Genomic DNA, 16,922 nt, shown 5'->3' with positions numbered 1-16,922 from the left:
GGATCAGTGCTCCTATGCTCTGTGCTGTGGGGACTAAACGCAAACCCTGCACAAAGACAGGAGCTGGGTTGGTCTGTTATGTTGCAACTGCACATGACCCAGTGTACAGGCAACTCACCTAGGTACCTGGTTAAGCAAGTGCAGGGCCACCGGGTGACCTCCAGGTTCAAGACTGTGGTCCACCTATGAGGGAGCCCAGTACAAGAAAACTCCCCCACCTTCTCCAGTTCTCCCATTCCCTCTTGGGGTGGATGGGCCCAACCTAAATGGTCAAAGTTACACAGCGTTGGCCCTGGGGATACTTTTCAGGGTGTGGTAAGTCAGGTGGCAGTTTGTTAAATGCTGCTCTATATGGCTGGTGGTCTGTCACTGGTGCAGGCAGATCGAAGTTACAGGCCCTTTAAAACTGTCTTACTTCACTACTTAGGAAGGCCAGTCCCACTTAGCTGGGAAGGCCCTCAGAACTCTATACATATGGTGCATGGGAGCCATTATGGCGCATACGCAACAGCCATATTGGCACTCCTAACCTAGTAAAGGCAAATGTGCAAGGGCCATCTTCGTGCTGCTCCTGCTTTCACATGGTGTATGTGCGGTCTCTATTTTGCCTTTTGAAGTACAGGTGCGGATGCCAATATAATGACAGGGTGCAAGTGCGGGTGTCATTTCCTGTCACAGTGAGTTACAGCAGGACACATGTAGGGCAGGCACCGTCATACTCAATTCTCCACTCGTACAGTGCAAATGGAGGAGTTAATGCCTGAAGTGAATTATACTGTCAGAGTACCAGGCACTCTGAAGGAAGTCTTCAATACCAATGGTTCTGTATACCCCATAGGGGAACTAGTTGCAGTGGAGGACTCTAAGCATGGGGGGAGATTGAAGTTTGGCTGACATACTGTCACTTCCTACTATTCCAGGCAATTTTGTAGTTTCAACCTGGGAACCATGGATCTGAGGCCTCTCCTTCAATCAGACAGTAAGGGCGACCCCATCCTTAGACTCAGGGCAGTGTTGTTATAAACTCTACATTCTTCTCGGCAACATTTTTAAAAAGATCATCTAAAAAAGTGAGGACTTGCAATCCTTCAGTTTCCTCACACCCTTCTGCTTCAGAGTCTTCTAGCTGGTTGGCGCTGCAAGGGAAGGGTGTACAGTGGGGGGATTCTTCTTCAGAGTCATATGATTCATTTGTGGAAGAAATTCCCTCTGCCACAATATCCCCAAAATTGAAAGACATCATTACAGTGCTTGTAGAGGAGGTGGGCAAATGTCTTAAAGAGGAAGTTCAGACCCAGAATTGTGGCCTCCCCTTCACTGGCACTGCCATCCTTGAAAACCCAGAGCATGCGCAGTCTTCAGGACCTATCAGAGCCCTTTGGCACATCTGCGCATGCACCACATTTCCCCAGGTGGAATTCTCCAAGATCAATCCTAGTGGCCCTTTGGCTGGAGGAATTCATGGCATCAATCAATATAATGGATGTGTCCTTGCACATTCTGATCTTCCCTTCATACCAGCATACTGTACTGTGCTCTGCAGTGAAAGTAGTGGCATACTTGGGGACAGACAATGCCCAATCCCCACCACCCAGTACAGACCCTTAAAGGTTTGCATGTGTCTTGCTCTTTGAAGAGCAATTCACTTTCAGATCAATCTTCAGAGAGAATTTGACAGGCTGTGAGGAGTCATATCACTTGTTGTGTCACTGCCTGCTTTAACCTTTTCATTGTTGCAATTCTGGGGCGCTTGTAGAGCGTCCCTATTTACTTTACTGGGTTATAGTCCAGGGACGCTATGCCCGCTAAAACCAACAGAGGGTATCACTCCAGTCGTGAAACACCCCCAGCAAACACAAATGCTCCTGCGCTTGGGGATGGACTCGATGCAGGCTACAACCACATTAAGAATGTCCTGAAACATGCACATCTTGCTGCCATTCAAATAGACCGGGGGAATCCAAATATACTGAATGAGGAAAGTGAAACACCCCCTGCATGTGTACACCCCCAGCTACTGCCTCTATAGCTAAAGGGGGTTGCATTTGAGGGGCAGTAAAAGCATGGCTCAACCACAAGGTTTAACTGCCCCTCATCCTCACTTATGAACAAGCCCCAAGAAGTAGGTTGTGGAATAATTTCTGTGTCTGGAATACCTGGATTTGATAGTGGACCCAGCCCAGAACAAGGCATTTCTGCCTCAGGTGAAAGTTGTCTTACTTTGGGTGCAAGCTCAGCACCTTCGATCCCCTGCAGATCCCTTGGTCAATGCAGTCACCTGACCATCCTATGCCTCTGTCGTTCAGAGCCAAGAATTCTCAGAATTGGTGGATTTCCTGCCCACTGAAGTTGGATGGGACTTTCCTTCCTCTGAACCGGATCGTTCTCTCTACGGACACCAGTCTTTCAGGTTGGGGAGGAGTGTTCCGAACAGCCACAGCACAAGGAACCTTGGTCAATATGGGAGTTTCAGCTTCCAGTCAACATTTATCTGTCTTTTCTGTGGTGGATAACCCTTCCAATGGAGGTTCTGGTCAGAGTGCAGTCTGACAGTGTTACGGCTGTGGCTTGTTTCAACCATCAAGGAGGCACAAGAAATCATGCAGCTCAGGAGGCAGATCCCATCCTTGACTGGCAGGTGGACTTGATTAGATTTGATTCCTGCACTGCACCTGGAAATGGTGAGGAAGATTTGTCATTAATGGGGGGCTCTGGTTGTGGATCTTCTGGCTTCCAGGTTCAACAAGAAACTGGACAGGTTTGTGGCCAGAATGAGACCTCCTCAAGAGTTTGCAGTAGATGCTCTGGTAAATCTGGGGAACTATTTACAACTGATAGAAAGGGCAAAAGCGATTTTGGTGGCTCCAAACCGGCCCAGAAGGTCTTGGTTCTCAGATGTTTTTTGCAGGATTGAGGAACCTTCTTGGCCTCCTCTGGACCAACAAGACCTTCTGTTGCAAGGTCCCATCTGTCATTCTGCTTTACAGTTGATGACTTTCATGGTATGACTGTTGAGGCCCAGGTCTTGAGGGAGAGGGGTATATCAGAAATAGTGATTCCCATGCTTCTTAGGGGAAGAAAGGCAACTTCACGCAAAGTATATTATTGTACTTGGAAGGCGTATTTCCATTAATGTGAGCAGAGAAGCCTCCACTTCCACCATTATTGTATGGGTTGTTAACATGCCTTCTTACTGAAATTACATGTCTCATCCTTGGTTATTCTTTTCCAGAGACCCCTAACCTTCTCACTCCTTGAAGAAGGCCTTTGTTCAGGTGAATCCTCACATTGCCCTGCCTCGTCTGATGCCTTGCCTTCCATATGGCTCCCTATATGCTACCAAAGGGAGAAGGAAGTATGTAACCTTCACGATAGACCACGAATAGGAGAAGATCACAAGAGCATGGCAGTGGAATGGCTAAACAGAAGTAGTGGAGAGTAGCCTAGAGCTCCAACTGCTAAATATCAAATTTTCATGAGCAATATAGTTTTATAGTCACGCAACTAAAGCTAAGACTCTTAAACAGCTTTTTATTAGCCCTGAATGTAATAAAAAAAAGAAGATAAATACAAAATTGAAAAGGAATTTACCGGTAGGAAAAGAATCAGTTTTTGCATAGTTACATTGGTCCGGTTTGTAATGCAAGTGTCGTACCTGTGGAATCCCTGTGGGAGCTCAAAACCACATGGGTAGGCATGGCTACCTGAGTAGTGATTGCCTCTGAGTCTCTAGCTTAGCAGCTGCTCTCCAGTTTAGTGAACACAGGAGGGAGCTCGATAGTTTGCTACAGGTGCCATTCAAAGAACATGTTGCATTTCCTCAAAGAATACAAAGCGTTCTCTGATTGGATGAGATGGAGAGGGGGACAGTGACATTATGGTCTCCACCTCATCCAATTGGAGAATGCTTTGCTTTCTTTAAGAAATTACAGTGTTCTCTGATTGGCACCCATGCCGAGCAAGTGGACTCCTGTGTTCACGAAGCAGATGAGCAGCCGCTTGGCACAAAACCCAGAATCTAGCAGTGTCTACTACAGTGGTTTCCAGCATCTACAGGGATCAGCTAGATATGACACATGCATATATTCCTTGGTCTAAGCTGGACCAATGTAATTATGCATACCTGGACTTCAGCTTTAAGAGTCACTATTTTATCATTAACCCAGCAGAAAGTAACTCCTACCTTTGTAAATCTCCTCTTAGGACTTACATGGAGACACACCGCTGCATTATGCTATCACAGCAGACTACAGAAGTATCATAGAGATCCTTACTGAAGTACCAAATATTGATTTCACTGTGCAGAATCAGCAAGGCTTCAACCTTCTCCATCACTCAGCTCTGAAAGGGAACGTTTTGTAAGTGTATGCTTCTGGGTTTCCCTATCGGTCAACCCTTTGCCATATCGTTGCCGCTGGTCTCCACTCTGACAGATTATCCCTACAGAACATGTTTGCATATCTGGTGTACATGCATCAAAATAGGCTAAGAAACATTCATCTGGTCATGGCACTAGCGTGACTTGTCATCCCAAGGTTGAGGCGGGATCTTCTGTCTTGGTTGTGTGGGAATAAGCATTTGGGGGTCAAGCCCTGTCCCACTCAGCCCATAATCGAAAAAGGTGTGGTGTAACACTACTTGGCACTTACAGGTTTGGGGGAGCATGCAACCAGCTGCATGAGTGCCAAGTAATATCAAGGACCGGGAGAGTGATATGACCGCTCCCTTGGGTTGCTGACACAGTTGACTTAAATGCCAGCTGCAGAGGAGCAAGGGGCTGTGAGGAAGCGTAATTAATGTATGGAGGCTGGGCCTTGCATGGTTAAGGTGATAGTGTCTCTTTAAATTAAGTGTTGCTGCAACAATTTGTGTGTCAAGGATGGCCTGCTGCAGTGGAGGGACATGAACATATATGATACATGGTCTCTCTAATGGAAATGCTTCCTGCAACAGTCTCATACACCTGTCCTACTGATCATTGGTTGACAGCCAGATGGACAAAGATGAAACATTTAGAGCTTCAAATCTGGAACAATTTGTAGAAACATTTGTAAAAACTAAAAGGCAATGTATAGTTTAAATACCAGAGAGAAAACCTGCGCAACCATATAAAGTGATATTATAATATTACTTTCCATGATAATAGCTACAGCTTATATAATGTTCTAACATTATCAAAGACCAGCTTTAACTTAAATCAGTAGTAAAGTTACCAAGAAAAAACAAGAGTCACCCTGCCTGTTTAAGCCATAATGTGCTAGTATGCACTGCATACTAGCACATTATGTCAGACTTACCTTTAGAATGCATCTCTCCAGCAGCACCAGGTCACCATTGACAGGGATTCCATCTTCACTCAGTCTTCTTCTGAGTTCTCAGGCCGTTTGGTTGAGCCGCGATGACGTCACTCGCCCCAGGCACAACACAAAGCTCTGAAGGATTGTCACATGTATGCCGTTCCTTCAGAGTGCATGCTCCGGTGACGTCACCGGCTATTTCTCGCTGGAATATCTCCTAGACAGTGTACATTTAGGAAATATTAATTTGACCTACAGTTGCAAGAAAAAGTATGTGAACCCCTTGGGATTACGTGGAGTTTTGCATGAATTGGGCATAAAATGTGCTCTGAACGTCATCTAAGTCACAACAATAGAAGAACACAGTCTGCTGAACATAATACTACACAAACATTAGATGTTGCCATGGTTTAATTGCACATAACATGTAAACATTCACAGTGCAGGGAGGAAAAAGTATGTGAGGCCCTAGCTTAATGACTTCTCCCAGAGCTAATTGGAGCCAGGAGTGAGCCAACCTTGACTCCAATCAGTGTGATGATATTGGATGTGTTGCTGACAGCTGTCCTGCCCTTAAAAAACACACACCTGTTTTGGGTTTACTGGTTTCAAGAAGCACTGTCTGATGTGAACCATGCCTCGCAGAAAAGAGCTCTCAGAAGACCTACGATCAAGAATTGTTGACTTGCATGAAGCTGGAAAGGGTTACAAAAGTATCACCAAAAGCCTTGATGTTCATGTGTCCACGGTAAGACAGACTGTCTACAAATGGAGAAAGTTTAGCACTGTTGCTACTCTCTTTAGACGTGGTCGTCCTGTAAAAATGACTGCAAGAGCACAGCGCAGAATGCTGCATGAGGTAAAGAAGAATCCCAGAGTGTCAGCTAAAGACCTACAGAAATCTCTGGCACATGCTAACATTTTTGTTGACACATCTACAATAAGGAAAACATTAAACAAGAATGGAGTACATGGGAGGACACCACGGAGGAAGCCATTGTTGTCCAAAAAGAATATTGCAGCACGTTTGAAGTTTGCAAAAGAGCACCTGGATGTTCCACAGCACTACTGGCAAAATATACTGTGGACAGATGAAACCAAGATTGAGTTGTTTGGGAAGAACACACAACACTATGTGTGGAGAAAAAAAGGCACAGCACACCAACATCAAAACCTCATCCCCACTGTAAAACATGGCGGAGGGAGCATCATGGTTTGGGGCTGCTTTGCTGCCTCAGGGCCTAGACGGATTGTTGTCATTGATGGGAAAATGAATTCCAGAGTTTAGATGGTGAATACTTGTGAGCTATTATGAAATGAGGTATTCAGTGGGTAATATATAGTTATCTTCTTATATGATGTGCTTGGTGCGCTGGCACTTGCACCGACTCACTTGCTAGTGTATATACAATGTTATAAATAGATAGTGCCGTGCTCCTATTTACTAGTATATATATCTCTTACTCCTAGAGGTACATGAATATTTATCTAAAACAATACATAAATCTCTGTGACCAATAAATACAGTTATTAAATAAAATAAAATAGCAATAATAAATTAATGGTGAATCACTATGACTAGTGAATCAAGCACATTATATAAATATAAATAAATCAAGAACCTTCATACATGTGACTGATAACAATCAATCCTAAATTGATTGTGACTGTGAAAAATACAATTAAATTCAAATAATACAATCTAAATTAGTGCCCCTCTGATCTACTGTGATCAGTCCATCTATATTGTGCAAAAACATATACAAGTGTGCACGTGCATATAGTAAAAATATTATATCAAAAGTCTTTCAAAATAAAGTGCAATGTGCAGGTGGATTCCTTATTCCCTCTCGCCGAGTGCTTAGTGGTCTCCCTATGCGCTCACCTTAATATTTGCCTGAATAAATCCAGGCAAATACGCTTTTAATCCTTCCAGGATTGATGGGATGAGATGATACTCTTATACAAGCTGTTCCAGAAGGTAGGTGTGGATCTATAGGGGTTCTCCTGTTCTCTCCTTTATCCCCTTGTGCAGCTGCTCATGAATAGATATCCTGACCAGCTCTCTAAGGATCTCCTAATTCCCCTCCTGGGGTTATCACCTTCTCCAATCCTCCTTATACCAGCTGTCTGCAGTGTGTATCACCCGGGAGAAGCAGTTCTGACAGGCTGGATACGTAAAGCCAGTATTCTGGATGGACAGAATGGTGCCAGGGACAAACCTTCTCTTTTCATTCATATGTATGTCATACAATCTTTTCTCATCAGCAGTTAGAGCAGTCTTGTGACTTCTATCAGTCCAGCAGAGCACTGTTCAAAGCCTGTAGGAGGAGTTTTCACTCTGCTCTAGGAGGATGTAGAACCCAGGCTTTCCATCTGGACTGTGCCAATTGGCCCTGTGCTGATCACATGCACTCTCCACAAGAGGAAGAGTAGAGTGAAAAGGGCCTGTGACGTCACACGACCAGACTGCAGGAACTTTCCAGCACACTCAGCTCTCTTCCTGTTTTAAATGCCGCGCCCCCGAGTGACGTAGAGAAGGCGAGCCGATGCTACGAGATGAGAAAAGATTGTATGACATACATATGAATGAAAAGAGAAGGTTTGTCCCTGGCACCATTCTGTCCATCCAGAATACTGGCTTTACGTATCCAGCCTGTCAGAACTGCTTCTCCCGGGTGATACACACTGCAGACAGCTGGTATAAGGAGGATTGGAGAAGGTGATAACCCCAGGAGGGGAATTAGGAGATCCTTAGAGAGCTGGTCAGGATATCTATTCATGAGCAGCTGCACAAGGGGATAAAGGAGAGAACAGGAGAACCCCTATAGATCCACACCTACCTTCTGGAACAGCTTGTATAAGAGTATCATCTCATCCCATCAATCCTGGAAGGATTAAAAGCGTATTTGCCTGGATTTATTCAGGCAAATATTAAGGTGAGCGCATAGGGAGACCACTAAGCACTCGGCGAGAGGGAATAAGGAATCCACCTGCACATTGCACTTTATTTTGAAAGACTTTTGATATAATATTTTTACTATATGCACGTGCACACTTGTATATGCTTTTGCACAATATAGATGGAGTGATCACAGTAGATCAGAGGGGCACTAATTTAGATTGTATTATTTGAATTTAATTGTATTTTTCACAGTCACAATCAATTTAGGATTGATTGTTATCAGTCACATGTATGAAGGTTCTTGATTTATTTATATTTATATAATTTGCTTGATTCACTAGTCATAGTGATTCACCATTAATTTATTATTGCTATTTTATTTTATTTAATAACTGTATTTATTGGTCACAGAGATTTATGTATTGTTTTAGATAAATATTCATGTACCTCTAGGAGTAAGAGATATATATACTAGTAAATAGGAGCGCGGCACTATGAATTCCAGAGTTTATCAAGACATTTTGCAGGAAAACGTACGACCATCTGTCCGCCAACTGAAGCTCCGCAGAGGATGGGTGATGCAACAGGACAATGACCCAAAGCATATAAGTAATTCAACAAAACAATGGCTGCAACAGCACAGAATACGCCTTCTGGAGTGGCCCAGTCAGAGTCCTGACCTCAACCCGATTGAAATGCTGTGCCATGACCTTAAGAGAGCAATTCACACTAGACATCCCAAGAATATTGCTACACTGAAACAGTTTTGTGAAGAGGAGTGGTCCAGATCGTTGTGCAGGTCTGATCTGCAACTACAGGAAACGTTTGGTTGAGGTTATTGCTGCCAAAGGAGGGTCAATCAGTTATTAGGTCCAAAGATTCACATACTTTTTCCTCCCTGCACTGTGAATTTTTACATGTTATGTGCAATTAAACCATGGCAACATCTAATGTTTGTGTAGTATTATGTTCAGCAGACTGTGTTCTTCTATTTTTGTGACTTAGATGATGTTCAGAGCACATTTTATGCCCAATTCATGCAAAACGCCACGTGATCCCAAGGGGTTCACATACTTTTTCTTGCGACTGTACATGTAAGCTTTATTATAAGTGGGTAAAAATTAAACAAATAGTTTATTACCACTTTAAGGCCGCCCTTACCCTACAAAAAAACCATAAACACATAACTAATAAGCAAAAAAAAGCCATGAAAAAACTTTGATAATCCAAATATGTGATGAAAATTAATGTCTCTTAAAGTGCCAGTGCTCAGAAAAAGTGTCAGTGCTTCAAAAAATATATACTTTCTTCTATAGCAAAGTGTCACACTCACCACCACCAGCCTTCTACTGTGTGCAAAACAGTGCCCTTGCCCCGATGGGACCACAATCACCACATGAAGATGACCACCCTAGCTGCAAGTTCCATTCACAGATTAACATGTAGCTGTGAGTAAAAATCGTTTCAGCTGGCCTGCAGTCTCTGCTAGACCCCATTAAGATGGCCGCGCACATGCAGATTCCAACAAAATGGCGGCCGGCATATATATATATATATCTATCTATAGAAGCAACTGTAGTGATGTCCAATCGTATCCCCCTGATGAAGTCACGTGACCCGGTGACGCAACGCGTAGGGGAGGGGCTCTGACGTCACAACGTTGCCTAGGACACAGCACGGCGAGTATAGCAGAGACTGCAGGCCAGATGAAACGATTTTTACTCACAGCTACATGTTAACCACTTGCCTACCGGGCACTTATACCCCCTTCCTTACCAGGCCAATTTTCAGCTTTCAGCGCTGCCGCACTTTGATTGACAATTGCGCGGTCATGCAACATTGTACCCATATGAAATTTTGATCATTTTTTTCTCACAAATAGAGCTTTCTTCTGGTGGTATTTAATCGCCACTGGGCGCTTTACTTTTTGCGCTATAAATTAAAAAAAGTGCAAAAAATTTGAAAAAAAAAAAAAAGTTTATGTGTTTCTTTTATAAAATTTTTCAAACAGGTATTTTTTCTCCTTCACTGATTTGCGTTGATGAGGCGGCACTGATGGGCACTGATAGGCGGCACTGATGGGCACTGATAGGCAGCACTAAAGGGCACTGATAGGCAGTACTAATGAGGTGGCACGGATAGGCGGCACTGATAGACAGCACTAATTAGGGGTCACGGATAGGCGGCACTGATATGCAGCACTGATAGGCGGCACTGATAGGTGACACTGATGATGGGTACTGATAGACGGCACTGACTGGCATCACTTCTGGGCACTGACTGGCGGCACTGACTGGCACAACCCCTGGGCACTGACTGGTGGCACTGACTGGCAGCACTGGTGGGTGGCACTGGTGGGTGGCACTGGTGGACAGCACTGGTGGGTGGGCACAGGTGGGTGGCACTGGTGGGCACAGGTGGGTGGGCACAGGTGGGTGGCACTGCTGGGCACATGTAGGTGGCACTTCTGGGCACAGGTAGGTGGCACTGCAGAGTGGCACAGGTGGGGGCACTGCTGGGCACAGGTGGGGGCACTGCTGGGAATGGGTGGGCGGGGCTAGTGGGCGCACTGCTGATCGGAACTTGCGGGGGTCACTGCTGGGCACCGATCATCAGGGCACTGATCATCAGTGCCCTGATGATCGGTGCCGATCCCCGCTCTGACAACTGCCGGTTCTCGGCAGTACTTTCCTCACGATCTGACAGCGTGAGGAAAGTGCAGCCGAGAACCGGCACTTGCATTTTCCTGTGATCAGCGTGTCATTGGACACCGCTGATCACGTGGTAAAAGGCCGGTGGGATCGGCCTTTCACCACATCACGTGATCAGCTGTGTCCGTAGGACACAGCGATCACGGAGATCGCCGGGTGCGCGCCCCCTGGGGCGCACAGGAGAGCGCGTTCTGGGAGGACGTCATATGACGTCCACTCAGAACTGGCCGGCCGCGGTGAAGCCGTCTTTCGGCTATGCGCGGTCGGCAAGTAGTTAATCTGTGAATGGAACTTGCAGCAATTAATAAAATCCAACTTTAAAGGATAAAGCACTATGGTCTCTATTTTTCTTCACATTATTTATCTGTGACACATTGGAGAGAGATCTACATAGGAGGAAGGAGATCTCTGGAGGAAAAAAGAGAAACATCCATCAATCAACATTTGATCAGTACTAGATACAGATACTGCAGAGACCCCAGGTGGAGTGAGAGTCTATCACAGTCATCCTATTTTGCCATTTGGAAAATCCCATGCAGGAGGATCATCCCAGTAGTCCTACAAGGACAAAAAGCTAGTTTTGCCTTATTTATAAGGCAAAACCTGAGGTGGTGGAGCGGCATTGCACTATAAGAAATTTACACTAAAAAAGGACTGTTTATGAGCATGTGTTCATATATGTTTATACATCACTTTATATATTCACTAATATTATTAGCACAATATATGTTATTTATTTAAGATGGTATAGGTAGTCCAACATATAAGTTTTTATATTATTTATAATTATTTATCCACTGTACTTATTTTTTATTATTAATTTATATTATTAATTCTTTTATTGTAATCATCCTTACATCCATTACATGTAATCATGTAAACACACAGGAGCGCGGCACTTTTCATATATTTTATGTATGCTGATCAATAGCACTGATTTCACTAACCGCATGCTTCTTCTGGGCATTGAAGCCAGGGTCTACAGTGCAACTGGCATTTTCAAAGGTGATCAGTGTAAAACTCCATGTGATGGATAACTGGGTGGTAAATTGAGCCTAATATGAAATAAACATGGAGTGTGCTGTTGCTGATCTCTCTTTTTAACCACCTCCCGTCCAGCCGTTGTATATAAACGGCCGAACGGTGGCAGTGCAGGGGCAGGTGGCCATTTATAAACAGCCTCCCCACCCCCTGCTTGTGAGCGCTCCCTGGGAGCGCGCAGCACCACAATCCGGTGCCAGCTGTGTCCTCCGGACACAGTGGAACAACGATCGTCGTACGGGACCTCTATGTAAAGTCCCGATTATGTGATCACCGATTGGCCAATCGGTGATTACATGCAGAGTAGTAAGCAAGATGTCACTTCTGACATCATTGCTTACTACATGTGAAATCTGTGAATGATCACAGAGGTCACATGGCACAAGGCTATTCACAACAGCCTTGTACCATGTGACAATCTGTGGCCAATCACAGCTCACACAGTATTTCTCAATGGCTGCAAGAATGCAGCCAGAGAGGAGGAGAAATGATTGCTTGTACAGCTTTTATGGGTGTAAAAGCAATCAGTGTAAAAAAAAAAAAATCTTCATCACACCCCCACAAGTAGTACAGTGTCACCATGGTGACACTGTACTGCTAGAGTGACAGTATGTTAAAAAAAAACAAAGCATAAATAATAATATAAAAAATAAAATAAAAATGTAAAAAAAAAATTTTTTAAATGATACTGTTTTGGTTATAAACTAATTTGGGTTATTTTTTTTACTAAAAAGATAACTGAATACATTTTGGCCAAGATTTATGATGAAATATTATTGATTTGCAAAATTTTATAAGAAAAACACTTTTTTTCAAAATTATTGAACTTTTTCATTTATATAGCAAAAAAAATAAAAATTGTTGAAGAAATACCACCAAAATAAAGCTTTATCTGTCTCAAAAAAATGCTAAAAACTTCATATGGGTACAGTGTTGCATGACTGCGCAATTGTCATTCAAAGTGTGATCGCGCTGAAAGCTAAAAATTGGCCTGGACAGGAAGGGGGTGAAAGTGTCTGGATAATTTTTTTCAAAATTATTGAACTTTTTCATTTATATAGCAAAAAAAATAAAAATTGTTGAATAAATACCACCAAAATAAAGCTTTATCTGTCTCAAAAAAATGCTAAAAACTTCAAATGGGTACAGTGTTGCATGACTGCGCAATTGTCATTCAAAGTGTGATCGCGCTGAAAGCTAAAAATTGGCCTGGACAGGAAGGGGGTGAAAGTGTCTGGACTAAAACTGCCATATGGCTATGACTGACTATCATGCTGACTCTTTAAGAACCACATTATACTTTTAACCCATTGCTGGCAAAACCTCGACCGTGACAAGATCACTTACAGGGAAGAGAAATACCTGCTTGCACATTACCTCTCCCTCATTGGTCAGATTAGAGAGACAATGCTGACATGTGACATTCTGCAGTGTTTCTATCAGTGAGGGAACAACACAACACTCATCCAACCAAAGAGAGAGCAAAATCATTTGAGCACTTGAGAATTTTCTCTACATTTCTTAGCAATCCTGACATGGGTGAGTTGTCCTCAGTGACAAGATTGCATGTGCGCCCTAATTTAATACTGTTTAGTAATGGACCTGGGACAAATATACAGGTCTTGGACTTAACTTTCCTCTGAACCACCTTATCTTCACAGTTGTTCTGGGTCACTAACACAGAAAGAAACATAGCCATTGGGTAAAACATTACAGCCAAGTTGTTCCCAAGGTCTGTGCATGCATTACAGCAGTTAGGAGGGGTTTCCACTTACTCCGTGGGATTTTCAATTTATTTAATTACTGGAGTTCCCAAGAGATATGAGAAGCCAAGGGGTTACGCAGCTGATCAGACTCCACCAATAACTATAATATGACTTTTGGGTAAACTGAATGCCATGTTTTATTGCTGGATGCGGCAAATTCTTTAGCAGAGTCTGGAAATTTTGTGTTGCTTATGTCCTCAGAGCTGTCAGGAAGATCCTGGAAAGAGCACGGCAGTTGGTAGACTCCAAGAAAGAAGATGGCTTCACCGCCCTGCACCTGGCCACACTGAACAACCATCAGGAAGTGGTGGAGATCTTAGTCAAAGAGGTACACACAGCATGGTAGAGATGTCCTGACAACAGTATGTACAATATGGGGGACTATTTCAGATTACCCTTCAAGGTTTATGTAAGCTCTAATGAGTAGGGCCCTCTGTTTCCTCTTGTACCAAATTGTATTGTAACTGTAATGTCTGCCTTCATTTTGTAAAGCTCTGCGCAAGCTGTTTGTGCTATATAAATTATTATTATAATACAGGATTTATATAGCGCTGACAGTTTGCTCAGCGCTTTACAAAATGAAGGTAGACAATACAGTTACAATACAATTTGGTACAAGAGGAAACAGAGGGCCCTGCTCGTTAGAGTTTACAATCTAGGAGGATTTAAATCCTGTATAATAATAATTTAATCCTGTAATAATGAAGTTAAAGAGAAGTACTTTTTTTAGTTTTTTTTTTAATTTGTGAACCTTTCTTTTGAATTCTGTGAGCAGTATCATCCAATACAAGTCTAACTATAGAGCCTAAAGTTTTCTACCACTTAAGAACCTTTAATTGGACTCCAGGCAATATGTAAAGGCAGTCACTAAACGGTTGACACTGTCCAGAAAACATAGCAAATGTTCGAATAGCTAGTACTAGTTAGCCAAATTCAACTGGATTTGTTCTATAATGTTGTAGGTGTTTTGCAATCTTAAACACGCAGCTTACTCAGTTTTAATGACATTTAGAACTCAAGAAGCTTCTTGGACAAGCAGTGAAATATCTTCAGTGTTGTAGAACAAGTCATTTTGAATAGATTTGTGGCTAAGGCCCCTTTTACACAGGCTTTCCAATCAGGTCTATCAGTTTTGCAGGCACACCTGATCCGAAGTTCCTTTTAGTCTGTAGCATGAGGATGTAAACAGACTTGTGTTCTTTTATGTCTGCCTACCTCCGAGTCTGTCCAGGTCCAGAAAAAGAAAAAAAATTAAATGGACCTTTCCATTTTTCTGGATCTCATGTGACAGATCAGAGGTAGTCAAATGTAAATGGGTACAGTTCTGTTTACATCAGGTCACCCATGGTTCCACCACAGTCTCATGTCAAAATTCTGACGATAACTGATTGGATCTGGATGTCACAAAACTGACATCCGTCCTGTTCAGTTCAGATTCAGCAGGGGATCTGCTCAGGCATTCCTGGGTGAACATAGCAGAGCAGCACCATTTGGCCCGACTGCATTGCACACAAATTTAACAAGTTTTTCACAATGGTTCTGGGTTTGACTGCAGCCTCTCCTCACTTGATTCTGTATTTCTTCTCTACGACTAGCCATATATGCATAGATTTCTCTTATTCAGGCCATCAGCTGAGTGAGAGAAAATCAGTCTATTCCTCTATTCACACTAAATAGTATGGATGGAGGTATTTCCACTGCAAGCTATTGTTTTTAGACCGTGACACCCACAGGAGCCCGAATACCTGAACAGTGTCTTCATCTGACAGGATGCAGTCTTTGTTTAGCTGATCATTTTTCAATGGACTTCACTGATTTTTAAATCCACTTTTGCTGAGCTGGGTGGTACTGACAGGGCCCCCCATGGCTCAAATTTCTTGCTGAATCAGCCCAAATTTGCACCATGTTTGGCCAGCTTAGGAATTCAGAGGGTATTTCACAGAATCTGACCTCCTTCAGTTTAGACATTAATTCAGAAAATAAGGATGCTGGCAAGCACACTAATTAGGCTAGTCCGGAAGATGACCCACGAGGAACAGAGCTAAAGGCAGTCAGCAGGTAACCATGTGCTACAAATTTAAATGTACATTTATTTGTGGCTGCACTGTACCTTTAGGCTGGATTCACACTATTGCAGCGTGGTAACATGTGTTGCGTAAAGACAGTCCATTTAATTGCATAGGCTGTCTAACGCACCAAAAGAGTGCATGCACTATTTTTTGTTTCACAGTGCATCAAAAAGCATGGTAATGGAATATTATGCGTTGTAGTGTGCGGCAGCATACAGTATGTGACGGGAGTGACTTTTGGGGGTGGGGGGACCCGTCTCAGCTCCTTCTGTTCCTCTTCTGTCCAAGGCACCCTGTGCCTGTTAGGGGTACAGGGTGAAATGTTCTAATATTGGTGTGGGGATTGTTCATTGTTCTCTGCCATGCAGCTGCATCCCATTGTAATAGTAAAATATTATGGGATGTAATGTTTGTGTATTGGTGTGGGGGTTGTTCATTATTCACTGCCATGTGGTCCCATTGTTCTATTATGTGTTTGTGTATTGACTTAGTGGGGGTGTTTCCAGCAGCCCTCCTGATAGGACTGTCTGTTGGGATGTGTCTCTGGTTGCTAAATTTGGTTTGCCCCGCTCTGTGTCCTTTTGCAGGGAGGTGGGTTGTTCCCTTGAATGTTTATATCTTGTGTCTGTGTAAAAATAAAGCAGTCCACTTCCTGTTTTAAGATGAGTCTGGTGCTGTCTATTTCCTGTATGGTCAGGGTGGTGTCCGTGGTTGGTGTTCGGACAGGGAAGCAGGAGTCTAACGGAAATACCCTAGTGCAGTCGGGGTCTGGTTCTGTTACACAGTATGTGCATGTTGTTTTTAAGCATTGTTGTAACACACACATTGCTGCAGTGCAGCAGTATGAACCCAACCTTAGGGCCCATTCACACATGTACATTGCAGTAACACAGACATTACTGCAAATCATCAGCTCTATGTGTGGAGTCATTTATTGTGAATGGCACTCCAACTTACTGTACAGTAGAGGGTAATTCACGATGAATACTGTGTTATTAACAAGTTTTATTTGTGTGTTTTTTCATCTTTTGCAATGTGTTGGCTGCCCATTCATTGGGTATAAGCAACACTGATACGCAATCGTAATGCAAAAGTGTGAGTAGCTTGGTTTTCAGGCTATTCACTATGCTTTG

General features: G+C 43.3%; 1 protein-coding gene across 8 annotated transcripts in view; it reads left to right on the top strand.

The window, feature by feature from the left end:
* MIB2 (MIB E3 ubiquitin protein ligase 2) overlaps window positions 1–16,922 on the top strand; it is a 162,567-nt gene that overhangs the window by 123,116 nt on the left and 22,529 nt on the right. For all 8 annotated transcript variants that reach the window (XM_089652546.1, XM_089652545.1, XM_089652542.1 and 5 more), the window contains 2 exons: window positions 4,204–4,358; window positions 13,922–14,048. In XM_089652546.1, the coding sequence (XP_089508672.1) occupies window positions 4,204–4,358; window positions 13,922–14,048 (282 nt within the window). The remainder of the gene's footprint in view (window positions 1–4,203; window positions 4,359–13,921; window positions 14,049–16,922) is intronic.

The sequence above is a fragment of the Staurois parvus genome, unplaced genomic scaffold (genome assembly GCF_062004578.1).
Source record: "Staurois parvus isolate SC_StPar_1 unplaced genomic scaffold, SC_StPar_1.0 ptg000686l, whole genome shotgun sequence".
In the NCBI taxonomy this organism is placed as follows: Eukaryota; Metazoa; Chordata; class Amphibia; order Anura; family Ranidae; genus Staurois; species Staurois parvus.
Note: the sequence above shows the minus strand (reverse complement) of the source record. Positions and strands in the feature narration are given on the sequence as shown.